The sequence below is a fragment of the Fulmarus glacialis genome, unplaced genomic scaffold, assembly GCF_000690835.1.
Source record: "Fulmarus glacialis isolate BGI_N327 unplaced genomic scaffold, ASM69083v1 scaffold30630, whole genome shotgun sequence".
Lineage (NCBI taxonomy): Eukaryota > Metazoa > Chordata > Aves > Procellariiformes > Procellariidae > Fulmarus > Fulmarus glacialis.
The window spans coordinates 255-23,667 of NW_009187699.1; the positions used below are offsets into that span (position 1 = coordinate 255).

Sequence of the window (23,413 nt, forward strand, 5' to 3'; positions counted from 1 at the left end):
AGTGGACGCGGCGCTTCTGGAAGGCGTGCTGATGCGGACCGAGGGCGAGCCCAACGCCTCGGACGTGAGTGCCAGAGCGGAGTCACGGGATGTGTTCGATCCTGGCCAGGGTGTGAGTCAGCAAAGCGAGAGGAGCACGGGGAGTAGCCGGCTGCCATCCCTGGGTTTGCTGAGCCCTCGTCAACGTGCACTGCTTTGCAGTGAGCACCTAGCTTGCCCGGCTGAAGCACGACCGACCTGGGGGCTATAACTCACATCCCATCCTGCTGATGAGTGCATCTCCTCGAGAGAGAGCCCTGCGATACAGTTCCCCTTTTCCAAGGAGAGGGATAGATCTGGGAAGGTTTGGGAAATTGCTGGGAGCCCTGCGTGTGTGTGGTGGTGGGAGTTCATCCCTCTCCCAGCCTCTTGCCACCCGTATGATCCTCTGAACCAGGGGAGCGTCTCTCGGAGGGGCCTCTGTTTTTGGCGTGCTCCCAGCTACAAGTCAGCCTTCACCCCGTTCCTGGGACGAGGCGACGGGGATGGCTGATGCGTGGGATTACCTCTGGTGAATCTCTTTGACGCTGGCTGGGGCGGGGGCGCTGATGAGGGGTTTGGCCCATTGGTCGGGGATGTGAGGGGTCTTGGAGGAAGAAGTACCCCTGTGCAAGAGGGGTGGGACACCATTGGGTACAGGTCCCTGAGGAGCCTGCAGGCAAGCAGGCAGCTGTGCCGGGAGCTGGCAGAGGTACGAGGAGGGAGGTCTCAACCAAGGGGGCTGCTCCTTGATGTAAACTCCATGATCAGGTCAGGGGTCTGAGGGAACCGTGAAGGGTGAGAGAAAGAGGGAGCCTGGGAGGAGAGGCCAAACATGCTGCCAGTGTCCCTTGTCTCATGTAAAAATCAAGGTGAATTGGGAACTTCCCTCTGGTGTAATGTTTTGGCTTTGAGGGTGGCCCTCTGCCTGAGCTGTAGGGTGAGCCAGGGGTCCAGAGTCACCCCTGGGACTCAGTGAGCAGGGATCAAAGAAAGCGATTCTGGTGGCCAAAACCCAGGACTGGCAAATTCACCTTTTCTCTGAAACTGAGGCATTTTGGAGGCAGTGCTCTCCAGTTAAGGTGGAAACAGAGCATCCTTCAGAGGGAAGCACTCAGCCCAGCTTGAGCTCTGGAGCAGCTGCTCCTGCCTCTGCTCTGTGGATGGCTCGTAAAGCAAAGCCCTCAAAAGTTAGGGGTCAGCAGGGTTGAGGCCATGTGTCTGTCCAGGGTGCACTGAGGAGTGGTGGGGGTGGCTTCAGACAAGCAGAGGAAGCACTTCTTTAGCCCCACTTAAACTGTAGACCTGATTGCTCTGCTGCTGCATCCTTGTTTGCAGGTGGTGAATTATGCTCCCTTCACGCTGCTCCCATCTGCAGTACCAAGTGCCCTGTTTGAACAAGCATATGCTGTTCAGCAAGATTTTAACCTGCTGGTGGATGCTATTAGTCAAAACAAAGAATTCCTGGAGCGTACTCTGGCCAGGTAACTTTATTGCATGTTGCGTTTTAGTATTTTAAATGTAAAGCATTTATCACCTTTCAGGCATTCCTACCTTCCATCCATTCACGTCCTGTCTTCTGCAGAAATTGTCTCCTGTGCTGCATTGTCCTAAGATTAATTTCCATCAAGTCTCTGTGTTTTGAGGTCTCCTTTGGGCCTCAGAAGATGGGACATCTGGTCAAGAGTTGACTCCCTGCAATGATCTTCAGTTTTGCCAGTGTTTCAAACTTGCGAATTCTTACTTGTGAGCTTGATGGCCCCTGGGCCTTAAATTCAAATTGCTGGAGTCTTCTTTGAGTCCTGGATTTAGTAGTCTCTTCTAGTCTTGTTTTGCATCTGCCTGTATCTGTTGGATAACCACCAGCTCTGCTGCCTGCCCGCAGTTATGAAGAGAAGGTGTTTGTTCCTTCCCCCACACCTACCTCTGATCAGTCACCCCGTGTCCCCTGCTTTCCCAGCCATGCTAAGAAGGTGACCCAGGGTGCTGGAGGACTGGACAGCTCTGGCTCATAAACTCTGCTGGATTTATCTGTGGCTGTTGCCCTGTGCTGGAGCGACCATCCCTGACTGTGGCCCCCATAATCTGTAGGGCTGATGCTTCCACAAAACCCATTTCCCTTCCTGCTTCCCGTTCTGTGCTGCCTGTCTGCGTGGGTGCTGCTGGCCCTCTGGCACCAGGACAGAGCAAAGGAGACTGTTTTCTAGCATCCTTCTTGTTTTGCTAAAGCCTGACCCCTCAGAGCTGTTCTAATGTTTGCACCTGTCCCAGAGCTGGCTGCAACCAGAGCTTGTAGGGGCATGTTTATACCTGTGGTTGAGGAACGCAGCGCCTGCCCTGTGCCTTGGAGGTGCTGCTCACAATTAGCTCAGGGATTTGGGACCCTGAAGAAAAGCCAGACCTACTCTAGCAGGGCTACTGAAGTGCTTGGCACCACAGTGTGGGGGATTTGGAGCCCAACAGGACAGGGGGGATTTGATGAAGCTCGTGAAGCTTCTTCTATGAACTGTGTGTGCAGGCACAGAGAGACTTCTGATTTCTTTCCTGTATCTGCAAAATTCTGCTGCATTTCTTTGCTTTTGCTTGTCCTGTCTCTCTGCCCTGCAAATGAAAGTCACCTCTGCACAGCGATGCTTTTTGTAGAGTGGCTGTGCTTAGCAAACCGGATTTGCGTTGTGGTTATGCGCTGTGGCCCGTGATGAAGAGTGCATTCATGGTGAGATGCTTAACAACGCTGTAGGACTTGGTCTAGCCACAGCTCTGCTATTTGTGCTGGAGAATGTCCCTGGTAAGGTTTTTTTTTCTGGAGAGGAATTAATTTTCTTGTTCGTATGTGACAGTGTAAGGGAGCTGATCAGGTCTGTCTTTCTCTCTAGCACCATCAAGGTAGATGACTTCACAGCTCGACTCTTCAGAATCCACATGCAAGTTTTGGAGGAAGGCTTGGCTCAGGTACCTTGGCAGGAGACCCCAGTGGTCAGCAGCTGCGCCCCTTTGCATTGCGGTGGGATTGCCTGGTCTCTGTCTGCAAGCTTGCTGCTGTGGGCTTTGAAGTGTCCTGTGGTCAGGCTGGTCGCTCCTTATGCTACGATGTCTCAGTTACAGCCTGTGAGCTCAGGACCTTGCCCTATTTGGCAGTCATGCCCTTTGGTTAGTGCTGCTGGAAACAGTCAGGCCTTGACTGGGAGGATTTAATATGGTTTGTCTTTGTCCTCTGGGAGCCTCGGGAGAGTACAAGGATGTGTGCCGTGTTGGGACGTGCGCTGGACAGGCTGTCCCTGCAGAAGCTCCTTTACTCTCATGAGTGTTGTAAACGCCTCTGGAGTACTGAGGAGGACTGTGCACCCTGAGCAAGGGCCAAAGCACCCACGGGCACGTCTTGCAGAGGTTGTTATCAGATGAAGGTGACTGGATCTGCCCCAGGAGAATTTTGAGGCAAGGTCATCAAAGGGATTTGCAGTTAAAGGCAACAGGAGAACCCACTTCACCTCCCCTCTGTTTCAGTCTGTGTTTTTAGGCATAAACCGCTCTGATTACATGTTTGACTGCGGTGTGGATGGGACACCGGCTCTGAAGCAGATAGAAATAAACACCATTGCTGCCAGCTTTGGAGGCCTCACCTCCCGCACTGCAGCAGTCCATGGGTAAGGGAGCATCTCTGGCCCATGCCGCCAGGCGCTGCAGCAGCTGTACCGCATGGCCTGATGCACTCCGTGTCTGCGTGCTCTCCAAACTCCTGCTCCCTAGGTCCAGTCGGGGGCTGTCACGGCATTTACAGCTTTTTTTTGTTCCACAGGCGGGTGTTGAAAGTGCTGGGAAAGTCTAAGGAGGCATCGCGCCTGCTGCCCAACAACCCTTCCATAGGGCTTGCCTTGGGTATTGCAAAAGCCTGGGAGCTCTACGGTTCTCAAAGGTAAGGAGGTGCTAGAGGCTGGGTTATCTTGTCTCCCCTGGGGATACCCATGTTTGGTTTTGAAATTGCGCTTTCTGAAAGATGCTTGTTTGCTAGACAAGCTGCTCCTGAAAAGCCTGTGGCACCCTGGGAAGAGCAATGCGGTTGTCTTAGTTGCAAAGGCAGAGAGGTGCCCTGGAGGAGTTGTGTGGTTCAACAACCCTGCACAGAGCTTGCTTTTTCTCCTGCCCTTGTGCTTATGCCCCGCACTGGTTTGGTAATTACACGGGATCAGAACTGCTCTCCATTTGCATGCTGACCCGTAGAAACACTGGAGAAAACGAGCAGGAGCAGTGCAGGAAGCCTGAATCACAGAGATCAAAAGTTGGGTGCATGTGGAGTGTTTCTGGGTTTAATGATGTCCTTGGTATCTCTTCCAGTGCTGTGGTGATGTTTCTGGTGGAGGAAGTCCAGAGGAACATTTTTGATCAGCGATGTGTAGAAAATGAGCTTTGGAACAGGTAAAGGTTGAATTTTCCTGGGATGGGAAAGGAAGGAGATGGTACAGTTTTGGAAAAGGGAAGCAGAATGAACTGCTGCTAGATCATGGTGTTTCCCTCAAGGCAGCTTATGAGGCGTCTCCAGGCCCTCCAGCAGGCATGGCATGGTGGCGGGAGCGTAGGAGCAGGCCAGAGAAAGATGGAGATGTGCAGAATCCATTTGCTTTTCACTTTGTCACCTACTCAAGGATAAAGTCAAAACACTTTATAGTTTCTGGGACTGTGAGAGGGCATGTCTTGGTATGTAACAGGGCAGCCTTTATCTTAGACTTATCTCTGTGGTCTGTTATGCAGCTCTCTTCAGCATTCCTTGGGTGGCCTCCTGCCTAGCCTCAGCACCCATCTTCATCTTCTCACCAGCCTCCCAAAGCCTCTCACGAGCTCTTCGCTGGAAATACCAGCAGCCATCAAAGCCTCCAGTCTCCAGGGCTGATTCCTTGCTGATTTTGTGCCTGTGTAGTCCTCAGAGCTGCACCAGTGGTAGCTTTGCTGTGGGCCAAGACTCTTAGAGTCAATAAGGAGCAGGGCGGGGTTAATGAGGGTCCTGCTTGCTCTCTGACTTGGGATTGAGCACAGGGTATTTCATAAAAGCTTAATCAATGAAGCTTCAAACCGGTTGTGAAAGATCTGGGCAAAGTAAGCAACGCGGCAGCGGAGTAAAGGACTCGGGAGAAGGAGGTGTTTTGATGAGGTCCCTGAGCCTGTGCTGGAGCAGTAGGAGGTGTATCGCGCTGTGTCTCCAGATCAGCAAGTCCACACTGCCGCTGTGTGGAGGAAAGACTATAAAGCGTGAAGGAGATAAAACATGCAGGAAGTCACTCGTCTGTCTGCAGCTCTTGGCTTTGAAGCCAACAGTGAGTGAATCTGTTCTGTAGGGATAACGAAAACAGAATATTGACTTCTCTTAGAAACACTTTAGGAGGTGAAAGGAGAAATGGAAAAATCCAGGGTGTTTAGGCACGTGTTCTGATTCCTACAGTATTTGGGCTGGAAACATAGGACAGATGCTAAAAATAGGGACTGTTTTGGACTGTAGGATTCTTCTGGCTCCGTAGTACAAAGCCTGAGGTTATTTCTGAAGGAGCCTACAGATCCTCCTTGCTGGGGCCACCAGTTCCACCTGTGATTTCTAGCTCAAGTAACTAAGGCCAGCCTGGCGACTCTCCCACTCCTCTCTTAACAGGAACATTCGGGTCATCAGGAAGCGATTCAGAGATGTGTTTGAAGAGGGATCTCTGGATGATGCCAAGAGGCTGTATATGTGAGTATGAGCCAAGGTGCGCGTTCCTGGCTGTGTATTGGGCACACAGGGCTGTAAATAGCAATTTTCAACCAAAGCTGGGTGTATGTTTTGAGTGTAAATAGTGACTTTCTGGGAAAGCAGTTCTTTTCCATGCTCCAGGCGGCTGCTGCTGCTTCCCCTTAGAGCTGAAATGATTTTGTTTTCACAGTGGTGAGATTTTGCATACATACATCAGTCCCTTACTGCTGGAAACATAATTTCCCTCCTTCAAGCTGCAGCCTTCAGAGGTCTGTGGGATCTTTACTTCCTCCACATACATCTGCTACAAAAAGTCCTGGCTATTTCAGAGGCTTCCACAAAGACGTTTCCTGTTTACTGTTCACGTGATGCTCTGCCAGTGGGAGTTGGGCTGGGTTATTAGTGCTAGAGGAGGAAGCATTACTTGTCCTTATGTTATCTGCTGGTTTTGAATGCACTCAGCGTCTTGCTCGCTCCCTGTGGAGGCCAGGACGTGCGGGTCGCAGACTCCAAGTGCTGGCAGTTGGTCCCAAGTGTGACGTTTGTCCTATTTCCAGGGTAATGTGCTTGGAGATGTACGAGCCTAAAGGAAGATATGGTTTCATGCCAATGTTTTTTCTGTAGTTAGACTAACTTTTCCATGGTTTGACCTTTGGTGCCTCTGCTGTGCTTAATTAACAAATACATTTGTCATCGCCAGGCAGTTAAGGGGAGAGTGTATCCACTGTACTTCCTCTAGAGCATCCTCTCCTCTTACTGATGAATGCCTTTACAATTACACTGCCTGGCTGCCAGCAATTTCTGTGCTGCTTTCCCTGACCACATGCACAGTTTGTGTGGCCAAAGCTTGGGTGTGTGGTGCTACAGGTATGCTGACAGCCCTGCCCTGGCAGGATGTTTTGGTGCCTGGACAGGTTGTTGAGTTGATGTCCTGCCTCGAATTGCTGCCAGAGAAGGACACTGTTTCCTCCCAGCTTCCAGAATCTCCCAGGCCTTGCTCCCGGTGGCAAAAGCTATTAAAAAATTAGGTTCTTGCCTCCCTGCTGGGCTGGGTGCCTGAATTATTGAGACTTTGATTAGTCAGGGCAGGGGCCGGGTGTCAGCTCCCTGTGTCTCAGGACACGGCAAGCCAGCTGGGGCTCAGTGGAGAGGAGCCAGGGCTTGCAGTCCTCAGCTTTCTCTGGCAGAGCCAGCCAGGAGCAGAACAGCCCAGGAGGCCACAGAGAAGGGGCAAATGCTTTAACGCGTTGCCTGCCTGACCCCGTTGCAGCCCCCTCGGTGCTGGGGGGTTCGGGCAGAGGCAGGCAGGGGCTGGCCTCATTCTGTGAATGCTTCTGGTGTCTATTCCAGGGACGGCCAGGAGGTAGCAGTGGTGTACTACAGAGAGGGCTACGTGCCAACGAACTACGACCAGCAGGTCAGTACTGACCGCTCTGCCCCAAGAAGCCACCCACGCTGTGGCCTTGCCCAGCGAGTTCGAAATGCCCCGTGGTCCCAGGGGCATCTGTCCTGTCCTGGGTGGGGTTAGTCCTGTCTGGCGTGGCTGATAGTGTTGGGAAGCTGTGACTCTGCAGTGGGTGTCCCGGGCACTCATGCAACAAGAAAAATGAGTGGCTTTCTTCTCCAATAACCACTCATCAAGAGTGGTGACCTCTTACCGCAGCACTGAATTGCTTCTGGACAATATGGGTTAACACAGGTATTAGCACCTGCTTAAAGGGTTTAGACTTGATCTACAGATCACACTCTGTCCTCTACTAGGACTATTAGGCTACAGGTAATAATAATACAGACCAGATCTTGCTGTTGTCTGGAGGTGGCAGCACTGGACAAGCTGGGGAGGGGGTGCAGGCAAAGGCAGTGGACTAACCTGGCTGTGCTGTTTCCAGAGGTGGTGGGAAATCCATGTATGCATCTGCTTGCCTCTGGAGTGCTATTCCCACCCCCCATCCCTGCCAGGCAGGGAGGGAGGAGGCAAATCATATGTCAATAACTGAATAGAAAAGAGTGGAGAAAACCTTCTGGGTTTTTTGCTGACAGGATGGTTGTTCTCTTTCTGTCTCAGAACTGGGAGGCACGGTTGTTGCTGGAGAGATCGAGGGCAGTGAAGTGCCCTGACATTGCTACCCAACTCGCAGGCACCAAGAAGGTCCAGCAGGAGCTGAGCCGGCCAGGGATGCTGGAGAGATTACTGCCTGGCCGCGATGAGGCTGTGGCTCGAATAAGAGCAACGTTTGCTGGACTCTATTCCCTGGACATGGTGAGTGTGAGCGGGGCTGGAGCAGGAACGAACATGCAGGCTGTGCTTGGCCTGTATGATGTTTCTCTTTGGTTAAGAAGATGAGAGGGCTTTGTTGTGGTCCCTGGGGGGGACCCTGTTGATCCTGCTCAGAGAGGTCTGTAGAGGAGCCCCTGCTCCTCCCTGATGCTTTGCTGTTGCCATCGTTTCCTGCCAGGGCGAAGAGGGTGACAAGATAGCTGCTACGGCTATCGCTGACCCCGACCGCTTTGTGCTGAAGCCGCAGCGAGAAGGTGGAGGTATGAGCTGGACTGGGTCTGTGTGGGTTTTCATTGTCATTGCAGTTCATGCTGTTATCCAGGAGAGGCAGTAGCTCTGTGATGGCTCCTGGTCCTGTGCTAAGGGATGAAAGGTGGGGTAGGGTGGCTTGTAGCTACTTGTAGCCATGGGGACTAGTCACGGCAGTAAGGTGCTCCTGGAGGAGCTCCCTAGGCCCCAGAGCTGGGGTGTGGGGAGCCCAGGCAGCACATGGGGAGGCAAAGGCTGGGTCTGTTTGGGCTGCCGGGGCTGCATAGCTGCCGGCCAATGGCTTCTGCTGTACTGGGAAGTGCTTGACTTGCTGGTTTTGTTCGCAGGGAACAACCTCTATGGTGAAGAGCTCAGGCAGGTTCTGGAGAAGATCAGAGACAGCCCTGAGAGAACCTCCTACATCTTGATGGATAAGATCAAACCACAGCCAGCAATGAATTACTTGCTGAGGGCTCACAGTCCCCTACAAGTGTCGAAGTGCATCTCGGAGCTCGGTATTTTTGGTGTCTATGTCAGGTGAGAAACATGCTTGTGTTACGGGGTGGTTACCTGTTTCAGGCAGCACTTGGGTTGGGAGCGTTCTGCCCTCTGTGCTGTGTGAGCACAGCAGCAGGGCAGATGTGCAGGGGACAGACGTGACCATTCAGTCTCTGCCCCCGTCAGCAGCTCTCTGAGCACTGTGTTCAGTCGCTGAACTGCTGCTCTGTACCTGCTGCCAAACAAGTTGTTGAAAAACCGCAGAGCCGTTGCTGGCAGTTACTGGTGTAATGGCCACGTGGAACTGGTGTGTCTCATCTCTGATTTCTGGGAGCACTTCTTAGGTTCTGGATGCAGCCACATGCTTTTCTGAAGCTCTGGCAATCTCAGAAATATCTGAAGGCTTAATGCAGTCGTGTTCAACCCTAAATAGCTGCTGCTTTTGTTTAAAACCCTCGTAGGCCCGTAGAAATGTTTCTGTAGCTTATAAATTAAAGTCCTTGTCGTACAATTTTAGAAACAAATGTACTCTGGCAGCGTTCAGAACCTGACACTGCCTGTGTGCAGAGCAATGAGACCAAAATGGCCTGGCTGAGAAAGGGCACTGTCGCTGGCAGGCACAAAACAGGCGCAGCTCTCTCTCTGCAGACACCTCTGCATTTTACGTCCTTGTTACCTGCCCTGCGCTGCGGCAGGGAACGTGCATCAAATTGTCCAAGGTGAAATGCCACAAGCTTTCTGCTCTGCAGCTGCTCAGTTGCCCTTTTCTTTGCAGACAGGGCAAGGAGATGGTGATGAACAAGGCCGCCGGCCACCTCCTGCGGACGAAGGCAATCGAGCACGCAGACGGCGGGGTAGCGGCTGGGGTGGCAGTGCTGGACACTCCTTACTTGGTGTGAGGAGGCGATGCCCCATCCCCCTACCTTGCTCTGCTGCCTGAAGAGCTGATCTGCCACAGCGATGTTCTCCTTAGGGTGTGCTTACCAAGGTCTGACGTGTTGGGGACGGCAAGTAGGGACTGTGTGGACGCAACTGCTCAAACGTCCCGCATGCCAGCCCCAGCTTCTCCTCTGCAATTCCTCCTGCAGGAAGAAGGGACTCCCTTGCTCTGCCCGCTCAGGAGACCCTGCCCCGTGCGCATCCCAGCTGTCACCTCCCAGGATGGCATTGCTCTGGGTGTTCCCCTGGGGTCTAGCCTGCGGGCAGGGGTACGTACAGCAAAGCTGAAGGGTGAATGTGCCACAACGGGCACTCACGCTGTTCCCGTGCTCCTTGATGCTGCATTATTTCTGGAGCCGCACAAACCCAAAGCCTAGGGAATGGGAGGGGAAAGGTGGATGTGCAAATAACAGCCTTCATCTGTGGGATTTGTGGCCCAGTGCCTCAATACTTACCAGGTTAAAGAGGGGAGCCCAGCTCCATGTGCCCATGGCCCCTCCAGCCCTCCTTCAGGTGCTGCTGTTGCCCCAATTTCTACTTTTCCCTGTGCCTGATGATCCTCAGGGTTCCAGCACAAGCGACAGCTGCCCTGGTGTAATTTGCCCAAGGGCCTCTTGCTTGCTTTTGCTTTGCCCAACTCCTGCTTTGTTGGACTGGGTACTCATCCCAAATAGTGCCTCTATGCTTCACAAGGCAGGCAGCAGTGCAGAATGCATCTGGCAGGCCGTGCCCTCCCCATGGGAGGGTTGCCTCCTGCAGCCTTGGCCAACAGATCCCCACGGCTTGGCAGAAGAATCCCTCAATGATGGTGGCAGATCCCAGCGCGATGCTGAATTGGAGCCTTGTGTCACAGGCCCTCTGTTGATAAACCCTGAATCCCCAAGGGCTTGTGCCAGTGCATCCCACTGCGAGTCATGCACTGAGCAGTTCCTGCCTGGTCTGCTGCTGCACGTACAGCCCAAGAGCGGTGTCACAGAGCCCCAACTTTAGTAATGGTCCTGCTGGGACGTGGGGTGGGCTGAGACTGGGAGCTTTGCAGTGGGGAAGTGACGGAATTGCAGGAGAGGCTGCGCAAGCATCGCTCCAGCTGCCAAGCGCTTCACTCTGGGACCAGCACCAGCAGCTGATGAGCCATGTCTCCCCTCCAGGTTTCGTGGATCAGTGAGAACAGTGCAGCAGTGGAGGGACAGACAGGAGTGCAGGCTCTCCATCCCATGGGCTTTTGCCTCTTCCTCTAGCCCCTCTTCCTCCTCAGCCGAGCAGTTCAAGGGGAAACATAAAAGAGGCACCTTTCTGGCAGTGCCCTAGTAAAGCACCCAGGCAGCCTCAGCTCCACCCTTCTAGTGACACCAAAGAGAAGCAGCATCAACCCAGTTATTTCTGAAGAACGAATGTGCTGATTGACAGACCTGCACCCTGCTGGGCGCATTGCTGCTGTGCGGCAGCGCTGCGTGCTTCAATTGTCAATCTCTTACCTTGGAAAGAGTTCAGGTCTGTAAGCGTAACCGATTCTGTGATTCCTGGGTGGTTGTTTTGTTGGGGGCATTGATTACCCTCACCCAGAGATTAAAACGTGCACGCAATCTGAATACTGTTCTTGTGTCCGAGACTAGATGCGGAGGGGAGGTGTTGGCCTCCTCCCGGGCCAGGCATGGCTTCTGGGCCGCCATACACCTGTGCATGGCCCTTTCACGTACCTTCACACCGGGGACCGCTGAAGCCACCGGTTTCTGCTCTGGTTGCTGTAAGGCTGCACAGCACTGTGTTGGAGATATGTCCTGGCACTCGGCTCTGCAGCACTGGCCCAGCACAACCAGGGGATGGAGAGCTGGCGTGAGGGGTGCCAGGTAAGACAGGCTCCAGGAGGAAACGCTCTCAGCCTGGAGCTGTGAGTGCAGTTTGCTGGAGCAGCAAGGGTTAGATGCAGCTGTGAGGAGCAGGAGAGCACTGTAGCAGGGCCTCCAAACTGCTGGTGAGGCCTGAGCCGAAGATGACACTGGGGACAACAGAGCAGAGGCTAGTATCCATTGCTGTGCCTGGGTGAGGACCAGGCCTGGTGTGGAGGCAAGGCAGCTATCAACAGCCCTGAGGTTCCTTGGCTGCTCGCAGTGGGTGTTTGTCTGTCTCCCTGGTGTTGGTCCTGCATGGGGAGAGGGGTTGGTGACAGATGGGTGTCACACTCTCTCGTGCTTTCCATGAGTGTTAGTAGAACAATGTTGGCTGGAGACCAGGGAGAAACTGAGGCACAGGCTCCTGCCCCGGAGCCAGAGCTTCTGCCCTTGCCCCAGTGCAGAGCAGCAGCACAGACTGAGTCACAGCCTGTAAATCCTAGTCCCTGAAAACGCATCACACTGGCAGGAACCTGCCCCTCGCCATCTGCAAAAGCCTACCCTGGTTATGGCACAGCAGGTCCAACAGCAATGCCCGAGACTCACCAGCAGACACACACCTACAACCCATGCACATGCTCTAAGCCTCTTTCCATTTTGTTTCCTTGAACTTTATTCCATTTTGCATAAAATTCTAGCTGTTTCCAGCCAAAATTACACAGCAGACAAACAGTAACAAAGGAGGAGAGATGATGTAGGAATCCTTGTCAACAAGGTGGCACAATCCAGTGGTACAGAGCCATGGGGGGCACATGGGACACTGGCACGCACTGAGGTTATCGATCACAGACAAGTGCTGTGCCAGCGAGAGCAGCAGGTAAGAAGTGAGACTTGGGACTTGGACAACAGCCCACCAGCGCACTCGCAACACCTGCCCTGGGCAACCAGCCTCAGAGGCAGCTGCCTCATCCTTCGCAGCCCAGCCAAAAGTCAGCTCAGTTTGCAGGTAAAGCCTGGAGGTTGGCAGTTGCCAAAACAGCTGTTGCAGCAAGTTTTAAAGCCCATTTCTCCTTTGGTTTAAGTGCAAAATCAAACAGTTCACATGCAATTTTCATACAGACATTACAAAGGAGGTATCTCTCCCAGCTCAACCCAGGGCTGGAGTTAAATATAATTCATTTGAAGAAGAATGGCTTTGGCAGTACCCTTGTGATGTTCAGGCTCTTGGGCTAGGAGGTTTTGGGGTTTTTTCCCCTCTCATCATCATAAAGCCATGTCAGATTTAAGCAAAAGCTAACTTTAAACATCTTCCACTGTTCTTTTCCCCCAGTGAGAAAACATCTAGGACTAACACAGCCCTGCCTGCCTTGGTTTCTTTGCTGTAGCAATGGTTGTGGTGCGCTATAACCCAGCACCTGGTTTGCCTGCAATGGGAAAGGTGTCTCTGCATGGCTTTGTTTCCCCTCCATCCTTTGGTATCAACAGCACCCACTCCTACCCCAGGATGCAAACGGAGCATCCAGCTGCGCGGCCTCTGAGTCCAGCTGTGAGCTGGCGGCAGCAGAGCAAGGTGGAAGTGGTGCACTATGGAGCATGTCAGACCAAGACCTTTCCTCCCAGACCATACGTGGCTCCCTATCGTGTCCGTGGCCAGTGAAGGACCCTGGATTGGGAAAAACGCACCAGCTGGCACCATGGTACCAAGCTGCTCTAAAAAAACCTGTTTAAAGCACAGAGCTCTGTTGCCCCACCCCCTTTCAGGCTAGGGGACCTCTGCTAGCAACAGGCTTGGACAGTGGATGCAAGACAAAACTCAGCTATACAGTTATGATGTGAGAGTGTTTTTAAGTTCTCCCGCAGCTTGCAGCGCTCCAAGTAGAAAAGGAAGCTTAGCTGGGCTGTGGGCAGCAGCCGATGCACCTCCCTTGCCTGCCTGCATTGAGTAACTCTGGCACCACTTCCCCTCCAACCCCTGAAGTTCCTCCCCACTGTGCACAGAGTGCCAGAGCCCCTCAATTACATAAAGTTAATTAACACCCACCCCCCCACACCCCAAAAAAAAAAAAAAATTAAACATCAAGAACGAGGTGCTCAAAAGGGAGGAGGACGGGTCCCTCTGTGCACGAGGCTGAACCTCAGATGTGCAATACCCATCTGGAACATGATGCCCACACTTCTCCAAGGCATGGACACACTAGCGAGACATGGCCTCTCCTGAGCCAGCCTTTCCCTCGTTCGTAATGTTTGTACATTCAATTCAACAGGTGAAGGTTTCGTTCCCAGGGCAGACAGCAGTTATTCAAGGGACCTGCTCATCAGGACAGTGCTGCTGCTACAGTTCTGCTCAGCAGGGACAGGTCATGCTGCTACTGTTTAGTGTCACATCTGCTGCTGAAAAGATGTTTTATGATGCCCGGGTTTGCCAAGGTGGAGATGTCACCCAGATCTTGGTCATTTTTGGCAATCTTCCTTAATATCCGTCTGGTAATCTTTCCTGTAACGGCAGCCATGAAAGGAAAGCAGGAGTCAGGATCTCTTCAGCATCCTTAGCAGGAGTGGGGAGTGCCCAGACCTGGGGTATCCTGCTTGCCCTGAAGTTGCTCCCCCCTGAATTTGAGTGGCCCCGGACAAGCAATGTAGGGCCGGTTTCCTTCCACTGGCAGAACTACTCAGTCCTCCCCAGCACTGTCACTGGGCCCCTTACCTGAGCGGGTTTTGGGCAGGCTAGGGGCATACTGGATGTAATCAGGCGTTGCTATCGGTCCAATTTTTTCTCTGACTGCAAAAAAAAAGATTTTCATTGTAGGTACTAGGAGATAGCGCACACATCCTTTTCAGGCAGGATGACCAGGTTAAGACATGCAGAGCCCAGCTGCCGGGGAAGGTGGTAGGGCGGCTGCACCCGAGCCTCCTGTGGGAGGGGGCAGAAAGACCTGCAATGCCAACGGGGCTATAGGCACATCTTCCCAAAGGCAAGAGCACTCATTTTTTCATTCTCTCCAGCTTCAAGAGACCTCTAAAATGGCTACACCAATCACTGATACCATTTTGATAGAGCAAGGACTGATTCAGTGTTGGATTCCTACAACAGAGAAACTGCCATGGGTCCATTTCATGTATTAAATGCTGCAGTCTGTTGTGGCAATGAAAGAGCTCCCTTAAGACCAGAGCACAAACACCTAGAGCACTACCCCAAAGCAACCGAACAATCCTCACAGCAAGTGAGAATCTGCCAGGGAGAGCTGTGGGAGCCGTGCCCACGCAGGAGAGCACTGCTGCAAATGAAAGCCTGTCGGGTACCCCACTCCTTCACGCGGCTGCCAACTCCCCAGAGGTAGAGATGGCATCACATGAGCAGCCAAAGGCCAGGAGAACTAATTTTAGTCTTCACCAGCCGTGCTCTCTAATCAGAGGGGGCACCTTGTCGCAGTTGTCCACGCTGCATTCCCCAGACTACATGCACCCTTTTTCAAGCACCCAAGCCCTTAACCCCTCCATCACCTGCCCAGCACTGCCCTCCCTCTCCCTGCCACGTAACCTCCCAAATATCTGGCTGTTGCTACCTTGTTTTTTCAGCTCATCCGTCAGGTTCTTGGTGAACTCGTGGCCATCTCTCAAGGTCACAAAGCAGTAGAGGCACTCGCCTTTCAGGGGGTGTGGATGGCTGACCACCGCGGCCTCTGCAATGGCAGCATGCTCGAGTAAGGCTGACTCCACCTCTGCGGTGCTCAGCAAGTGGCCTGGAAGCAAGGAGAGGCAGTGCTTTACAGACCCGCACGGAGCTGGGGTCCTGCAGCCTCCCAGCAGCTGGGAGGAAGAGGTCTGCAGGTGTAAAAGGCCCTAACTATAGGTTTGAGAGCACTGATTTCATTTGCTTGAGAAAAGACAACAGTTGGAGAGAGAAACTCGTTTCAGCAGTGCAGGGGCTGGGCTGCCTGAAGGCTGCCAGGTATTGCTCACCTGCAGAGCCAGGCCACCTCCCCTGGCTGTTCTCCCTCCCACCTTTAGGCTTCTTTCTTTAAGAGATCATGAACTGTTCACAGACATGGGATTAAACAAAGCAGAGGCTGAGGAGGAGCTGGATTTGGTAAGAGGAGACCTGCCCACAGGGTCAGCTGGAAGGTGCAGAGGAGGTTGGATCTGCAGAGCCCAGGAACCAGCCCTGCCATGCACTGCTCCAGCTCATCACTGTGGGGAGATGAAACAACGCTCCACGTCTCGGGGCAGGGGCACAACTCGCTCCTGTACACCTCTGCTCCTGTATCTGAGCTCTGACATTCCACCCTGGGACTGCTGTCACAGAAAAGCACAGGAAGGTGGTCAACTCCCAGAATGATCAGTTGGTGGAGGATCAAGCACTGCTGGTCAGATGAAAAGATCTAGTTTGATCCAGGGATAAGTACAACAGCATCTCACAGCCAGCAGTAAATACCTGAAGGCTACAGCCTCCAGGAAGGGAAGGAGGGAGCTATTAAATGCAGTATATGGAAAATGAGGGGCTGAGAAGCAGCTTAATCTCAAAGACTCAGTCAAGAGAGGTGGAAGAATCTCCACCTCTGCAGACACAGCTCTGAGCAGCTGGATCCAGCTTCGAGGTTAGCCCTACATGGAGCAGCAGGTTGGATTAGGGACCACGTGGTCCTGCCCAACCTCTGTGATTCCCTGTGGCCCTAAATCCTTCAGCACAGAGGCACCTTGGCTGGTTAAAGACCTCCTCTAAGAGGTTACAGAACGTTCCTTCCCTCCAGTGCTTTGTCTCCAGAGAAAATGATGCAGAAAGTCACCAAGTCACAGACTTGTCTGTGTTGGAAATAACCCCGACCCAGCAAATAGATCCACTTTGAGGACAGGCTGCTGGGCAGAGTCACGGATGCAGAACCATCCCCCATAAAGCAAGGTGGCTTTTTAACTACTGTCAGAAATGGATGCAGAAGTGTCCCCCATAAAGCAAAGTGTCTCTCAACTAGTGTCAGAAAGGACATTGGTCCCCACTGAAGACAAAACTTGTTCTTACCAGAAACATTCAACATGTCATCAATTCGCCCTGTGATCCAGTAATAACCATCTTTATCTCTCCTGCAACCTAAAAATAGCCAGAATTGACAGTGTGAGGAAGCAGTGCCAGCCCTCGGAGCAACTGATAAGGGATTCTGAGGCCAGGACATGGCAATATTTAAATTGCTCTCCCCAGGCCTCTGCAACCAGCACACACTCCCCCGACAACCTTACCATCGCCTGTCACATAGTACCCAGGGAACTTCTTGAAGTACGTGGTTTCAAATTGCTGGTGGTTCCCATACAGCGTGCGCATTATTCCTGGCCAGGGCTGCTTAAATACCTGATGGTGAAAAATGCACACCTGAGTCAGTGAGAGCAATAACCCAGGCTTCGCACCACAGCCATAGAGGCGCATGCAGTCTTTGCATGCGGTGACAGAGATGCTAGAGAGGCAGCCACGAGTGATGACACTCAGACACTTGCTGCCCAGTGCTGATATACTAGGAAAGTCTCGCCAGGCTTGGCATGGGGGAAGGAGCTTGGCTGAAAAGTTCTTCCCATCCTCCTGGCTTGCCCATGTGTGCAAGTGCATTTAACGATCAGTTGAACAGTTTGTTTATAGCATAAAGCTCCCAGAGAGTTACAGCAGTGAAGGGAGTTCCTACCACCCAAGGGGGTCCCTTGTGTGGACCCAGAGTAAGCGGAGATGTGTGTATGCTACCAGGAAGGTCCCAGAGCTCACGGGGAACGGACAAGGGGCGGGTGGGGAAGATCAGCCCTTCTTTACCAGGTAGCCTTCTGCTTCTCCTTCCAGCTCTTCCCCCGACTCGTTCAAGATGGCAGGGACCACACCGAAGAAGGGGAACGTCTGCCATGGGGACCAGAGAGCAAGGAGACATGGAGGTGAGCCCACGCATTAAAACCTCGTGAACCAGAGGGAGTGGGAGGCAGAGCAAGGGCAGCTTTGGAGAAGCTGTGGCACATGGGGCCCGTGAGCACAGCTGCACAGGGCCAGGCCTGCGATTTTGGGTGGTGGCCACCTCCTTGCATGCATCACCGTCCCACGACCACCCTGGCAGGCTGGTAACCAGCAGGCCATGGTACAGACAGTGCCAGCTGCGGCTGCAGTGCCTTGCCCCTGGGGAGCCCTCCCTGCCCATGGGGAGGAGAACAGAAGTACTCACTGCAGAGCCTGGCTTCATGGGAGTGGCGGCAGGGAGGGGTGTCAGCATGTGGCCACCCTGCGAAGAGAGGCAAAAGCAAGTCATTTTGGGCCATGCCAGCCCATCCCACAGCTGTATGCATCGGCTCTGGTCACATCGCATCCCAGTCAGAGGCAGGCTGCTCGGGGCAGTTGTGGAGACAGGGCCTTGGGAAGGATACGGCAGGGGACAGGCAGCTTGTGTTTGGGCATGAAGCTTTGGAGCTGCTGGGGAGACAAAGAGGGGGAGGACAGCAGGGTCCAGAGCAGACCTTGGCAGGGACCCTTTGGAGAGGAAGGTCTCCCCTTGGATCCTGTTTGAGGTCCAGAAGAACGAGGAGAAGGGGAACCAACACTTGCAGGCCACACCAGAGTCTCCTGGGCAAGCAAAACAACTACTCCACATAGAACCAAAGAAACACTACGGTAAACCTGCAAAGACACCAAAAAAAGAGAGGTCCCAGGGACACCCAGGCAAGGACTCACTGTCTCTGTCTGCCAGAACGTGTCCACAATGGGACACCTTTCTTCTCCCACTACGTGGTAGTACCACAGCCAGGCTTCAGGGTTGATGGGCTCGCCGACGCTCCCCAGCACCTTCAGAGACTTCCTGCTGTGCCTGCAGAGAGGAGGGGGCTGGCAGGGGCTCAGCAGGCCATGGAGAGCAGCAGCCATGAGCCTGCTGCACAGCAGAGCCTGCAGGAACCCCTGGGCTACCCGAAGTGTACACTGGAGCTTTCCAGGCATGGTTCAGACCCTTCTCAGCCCTCTTCCACAGGGAAAGAAAGGAGACCTCTGTGATTTTGGTGTCTCCCACTCCAAGCTCCCACTTGGCTCTGCTCCTTCCCCTCCTTGGGCCAAGGAGCAGCACACAGAGGGGCTCTCTGCCCAGCACACCTCTGTGAGCTTTGGGTCACAGGAGCAGGGAGAACCTGCAATCTCTGAGCTTAGCTGCAAGCTTACGGCGAAAGGGGAGTGCTCAGAAGTGCCATAATGAAGTTAGTGCTGGGAGTGCAGGAACATGGCCTGCCTATTGCTGTGCAGAAGGCAGAAGATCCTGGTTTGTTCAGAAAACACACTGGGGAAGCTGCTGCTCAGCAAGGAAGCTGGGGCCCCTGGTCCCCCATTGGGAGCCTCTGGCTGTGCCACAGCCAGGGATCCCCATGCCACCAGGGACTGGCACTCACTTTTTGACGGGCTCCTCCCCATGCTTCATCAGCAGCCGGATGGCTGTGGGTGCTGTGTAGAACTTGGTCACCTTGTACTTGTCAATGATGCTCCACATTCGCCCGACATCTGGGTAGGTGGGGACACCTTCAAACTGAGCAGGAAACAGGTCAGTGACACAGCCGTCCCTTACTGCTACTAACCTGCAGTGCTTTCCCAAGCAGGAGGAGCCGAGAGCAACAGGGAATAGCAGCTGGACCCTAGCATGTCCTTATAGGAATGTCAGGGGCACCACGCAGTGAAACCAGCCCAGGCCAGGAACCTCTTTTACTGCTTCCTTGGGATGGATTTGGCATCACCCCACCGCAGGTGTCCTAGCAAATGTCCCCCGAAATACCCTAGCAGCACAGGCACTTGGGTGGCTACCACAGTGACACACTGCCACCAGCCCAAGTGACCCTGCCCACATGGTAAAGGGCAAGTGGTCCAAACATAGTGACAGAACCACAACCAAAAGTACCAAGAACCCCAAAAAGGACTCCCCCAATGTGACACTGATTTTCCTGCTTGCATTTTCCCAGGGAATCTTGGACACTGGCCTCTGGCTCCCTGATCTGTATACAAGTTACAGCCGTACACTGCCAAGGGAGATACAGGCACAGGAGTTAAATGCAGGTTGTCAAATCAGCATCAGCAGTGAAAACATCACTCCCTGCTCCTGATCCAGCTTTCGCATTACCCCGCAGCAGCCCTGGCTCCCCCGGTACACAAGGCTTGTACTTCTAAGGGAAGAAACAGGGGAGCATTTGAAAAATTAAGCACCCAAAAGCCACACACAAACTAGCCCCCCTGTCTGCCACCAAGCAGTCACCCATACCCTCCTTGGGGACTGCCACCCTTCCTCGCAGAGCCCAGGGCACTGCATGCAAGTGAGAAGCACACTCATCAGAGAGCAATGCAGAGATGCAGCTCAGCACCACGATCTCCACTTTCTTGGAGTAAAAGCACCCAGCTGCCATCCAGCACTTACTAACACACTAGTTGCCCCGTTTGCCAAGGGTCCGTAAGTGAGGTAGGAATGGCCCGTTATCCATCCAATGTCAGCTGTGCACCAGTAGACATCCTCAGGTTGGTAATCAAACACATATTTAAATGAGGTGGCAGCAAAAAGCATGTATCCACCCACCGTATGCAGCACACCCTACAAGGAGAAGGCACGCAACCGTCAGGGCAAGCTCCCACCATGGCCCTCACCCTCCCAGGCCTCACCAATCCACTGAGCTTGAACAGCAGCTGACCAGGAATGACCAGCACAGCCCCTTTCCCAAGACCTCCATGGCTCCTGTTCTTACTGGGGCCTCCCAACGTGACCCTCACCAGTTCCCACAGCTGAGGTCTTACTGCAGTTCAGCCCAGCCCTGTGGGCGGTAAGGTGGGAAGCATACCTTGGGTTTCCCAGTTGAGCCGCTTGTGTAGAGGATGAAGAGTTCGTCCTCCGAGTCGCACCACTCAGGCTCGCACTCCGTGCTGGCACTGCTCATCAGCTCGTGCCACCACATGTCCATGGCTGGGTTCCAGGGGGTCTGAGAAAAGCGGACGATTAGAAACAGGCCTGCCCAAAAGCAAGAGAGGGGGGAACAAGGGGTGCAGCCCCATCCTCACCCCCCTCATGGACCACTGAGGCAGATGTTCACAGCACAGCTTCAGCCCCAAAGCTGTTTGCTGCAAACCACGCACCAAAGTTGTGGCTCCCGCTCCAGAAGCTCCTTTTCTCAGCCCACAGCCACGAGGAAAACCTTTAAACATGGTCTGGCTGCAAGACCTGAAGCAGATTGTCCAAACCCCTGGCAACGCTGATAAATCCCTCTCAGCAGCAGCAGCCAGGAGAGGGCCTGCAGCAGCAGCTGCTCTGCGCTCTCACAGCAAACAGGCTCCTCCTGCCCTGCTGGGCTGCCCCGAGCTGCAGTCGAACAGCAAAGCGGCAAGCCTCACTTAGCACAGCCACACACCCGCCAGTCCCACACACCTTGCAGGGACCCCCTACGGCAGCATGGCCCGAGACAAACAGGAACATGGTGGGCTCACACTGCCTGGCCCTGCAGACCCGAAAAAAATCTGTTATCTGGAATTTAAGGTAATTACCCTGATAAGAAGTGACTGCTCCAGCACAGAACCCCCCAGCACTGGCCACCTGAAGGACTTGCTTGAGGATGCTAGAGCTGTAACAGAGCCACCAATGCTTGTGGCTGATGGGCAGAGGTCACCCTGAGAGTTGTGCTGGCTGGGATGGCACAGTTCAGTGCAAGACCTAACTCCGCCTGACCTTCTCGCCTTTCCTCAGAGGAGCTTGGGGGCAGCTGAGCAGGCAAAACTCCCCAGCTTCAGCACAGACCTCCACTTTCCACATCTCTGCGAGGGCAGGCACGCTGACCCAGAGCCTTGCAGCTCCCAGCTGGGGCACATCTTCTCACAGAGCTAGAGCCCATTGCGCAGGCACAGCCTGCACAGTCCCCACAGCTCCCTCAGCTGGGGTGCATGGACACATGAAGAGCAGGCACAGGGTCACACAGTGACTCTCTGCAGCCCTAAAGATGTTCATGTGCCATTTGGAGGCACTGGGACGCCGTGGCCCAGCACACAGCTCCTGCAGGCACACTAGCTGCTTGACAGCCCAGCATAACCGAACCCACCTGGAAAGCTCTCACAGATCCCCAGGGCTCCTGGCTTTACCTGGGAAGCAGTTTCCACAAGTCTGTCCCACCAGCAAGCTCCCAGCAAGGCACCAGGTCAAACAAGCCCAAGGTAGGCTCACACCAGCCCATCCAACAGTTGCTTTCTTGCATCTCTCCTTCAAGGATAACTCCATTTTAGCACCCAGCTTCCACTGCCCCACAGAGGAGGTCAGACCCACGGCACGGCACGAGCCCCTGAGGCCAGGCCTGCCTCTGCCTGCTTGCTCATGGGGTCCTGAGGCCGCAGCTCCTTGGATGGGGCGGGCAGAGTCTGCATGTTCGGTCTGGAGCTCCAGGTTTTCTGCCCGCGGCATACCGCCGCAGCCGGGAAGCTGCGGGCGATCCCTGCCAGCCTCACTGCAAAGGGGAGTGCATTGCAAGAGCTGCTTTTAAAAGGCAGAGAGATGAACTGTCATCCAAACGCTGACAGCGCATCCCAATGGTTCTGCATTTCCCCCCGTCAGCACGCTGACGTGGACTCGGGTTTTTGTGGATGCAGATTTGTTTCCAGCAGCAAAGTTGGTGGCACTGCATTCACCCCAAAACCGTGGGGAGCTCTGGCCAAGCAGCAAGTGGTATCTACCACTAACATGCAACTGTTGGTAACCCGGTTAGGAAGGCACATGTGGCCGTGCAGTCAGAGCGGTTAGGAAGGTGGAGTGCCGGAGGGAGAAGCAGAGGGGAGGTGCCATGAGGAGGAAGGCAGTGCTGTGTGTAAATACCTTGGGATGGAGTCTCTGTGAGCTCTCAGTCTTTTTTTCCTGTTAAAAATCCACAAAGAGGGTGTGAAAGTCAAGAAGCGGAGGTTCCACACCGGGCTTTACAGGCAGGGAGCTGGAAGCCCACAGGCCCGGATGCTGGGAAACCATCCTGGCAGGCTGGAGAGCGCTCGGATCTGGGGCCGGGCCAGGAGATGCCCTCTGAGCAAAACCCTGCCCGTTTCCATCACCTTCCCTGGGTACCCACTGCCTCTGCGGCAGGTCACAGAGGCCACCCCCTGCACACAGCCAGCTGGGTGCAGAAGCACAGAGCCGGCGTACAGCCCACGGACCGTCCGATAGTGTTACGCAAGCCAACAGCATGGTAAAAATGCACTCACAAGGGAAAGCAATCTTTAATGAAGTGTCTGAACAAGTAGAGCAGCAAGAGCCAAAGGGTAAGAGACCCCCTCCAGCCTCCTCCCTTCTCCTGGGACATTCTGCACAATAACCTCACCTCACCAACAGCGACCAGTGCAGGGACAGGCTTCTCTGCAACCGCTGTTCTCCCACCCCTTTGCAGCTACCCTGCCCTTGCAAGAGAAGGGGCAGAGGAGGCCAACGTAACACAGCCAGGCTGGCAAACACCGAGCAACACCCCAATAAAATCAACACAGCTGAACAAGGAAAATTAACTCAAAGATACAGAATCTGCTGGACTTCTTGTTCCAGGGATGTGCACAGATCATCCCTTCTGAAAGCAGAGCCCAAAGCTCAAACGCACTCCCCAAATACAACCCATTTCTGAGCAAGCAGCAGCCTGGGGATAACCCAATGCAAATAATCTCCAAACACATAGGGACAGAAGACACCATTGCAAGACATGGAGCTGTTAGGTAGTTGAAAGCAATCTGCCTTTTAAGCGGATGAAGGCAGCAGGTAGCCGCCGGGCGCAGCAGGACTGCACACCAGCCTCAGGAGCTCAGCAGGCAGCCACGGCTCCATGACACCTTCTCCTCCTTCCACCCCCATCTCGCCACATGCCTCTGGCCCACATCCTTTCATCTGGTTTCAGTTGCAAGGGAAAGCCCCA

The 23,413-nt window shown here is 53.9% G+C and overlaps 2 protein-coding genes across 3 annotated transcripts in view; one reads left to right on the forward strand and one right to left on the reverse strand.

The window, feature by feature from the left end:
- The window catches only part of GSS (glutathione synthetase), a 9,750-nt gene extending 95 nt beyond the window's left edge, over positions 1-9,655 (forward strand). The window contains exons 1-12 of the mRNA XM_009576061.1: positions 1-64; positions 1,357-1,502; positions 2,895-2,970; positions 3,523-3,662; positions 3,815-3,931; positions 4,351-4,431; positions 5,654-5,731; positions 7,082-7,148; positions 7,797-7,991; positions 8,188-8,269; positions 8,606-8,795; positions 9,532-9,655. The exon at positions 1-64 is cut by the window's left edge and continues 95 nt beyond it. Coding sequence (XP_009574356.1) covers positions 1-64; positions 1,357-1,502; positions 2,895-2,970; positions 3,523-3,662; positions 3,815-3,931; positions 4,351-4,431; positions 5,654-5,731; positions 7,082-7,148; positions 7,797-7,991; positions 8,188-8,269; positions 8,606-8,795; positions 9,532-9,655 — 1,360 coding nt within the window. The remainder of the gene's footprint in view (positions 65-1,356; positions 1,503-2,894; positions 2,971-3,522; positions 3,663-3,814; positions 3,932-4,350; positions 4,432-5,653; positions 5,732-7,081; positions 7,149-7,796; positions 7,992-8,187; positions 8,270-8,605; positions 8,796-9,531) is intronic.
- A 3,987-nt stretch (positions 9,656-13,642) lies between these two features.
- Positions 13,643-23,413, reverse strand: part of ACSS2 (acyl-CoA synthetase short-chain family member 2) — a 31,876-nt gene continuing 22,105 nt past the window's right edge. Inside the window, exons 7-18 of one of the 2 annotated variants that reach the window (XM_009576073.1) lie at positions 22,345-22,383; positions 20,336-20,473; positions 19,921-20,091; positions 18,911-19,044; positions 18,210-18,342; positions 17,707-17,763; positions 17,310-17,390; positions 16,754-16,862; positions 16,539-16,607; positions 15,088-15,264; positions 14,229-14,303; positions 13,643-14,018 (exon numbers count right to left, since the gene is read on the reverse strand). In XM_009576073.1, the coding sequence (XP_009574368.1) occupies positions 13,891-14,018; positions 14,229-14,303; positions 15,088-15,264; positions 16,539-16,607; positions 16,754-16,862; positions 17,310-17,390; positions 17,707-17,763; positions 18,210-18,342; positions 18,911-19,044; positions 19,921-20,091; positions 20,336-20,473; positions 22,345-22,383 (1,311 nt within the window). In that variant the 3' untranslated portion in view covers positions 13,643-13,890. The remainder of the gene's footprint in view (positions 14,019-14,228; positions 14,304-15,087; positions 15,265-16,538; positions 16,608-16,753; positions 16,863-17,309; positions 17,391-17,706; positions 17,764-18,209; positions 18,343-18,910; positions 19,045-19,920; positions 20,092-20,335; positions 20,474-22,344; positions 22,384-23,413) is intronic. The other variant, XM_009576080.1, reaches the window with a different exon arrangement.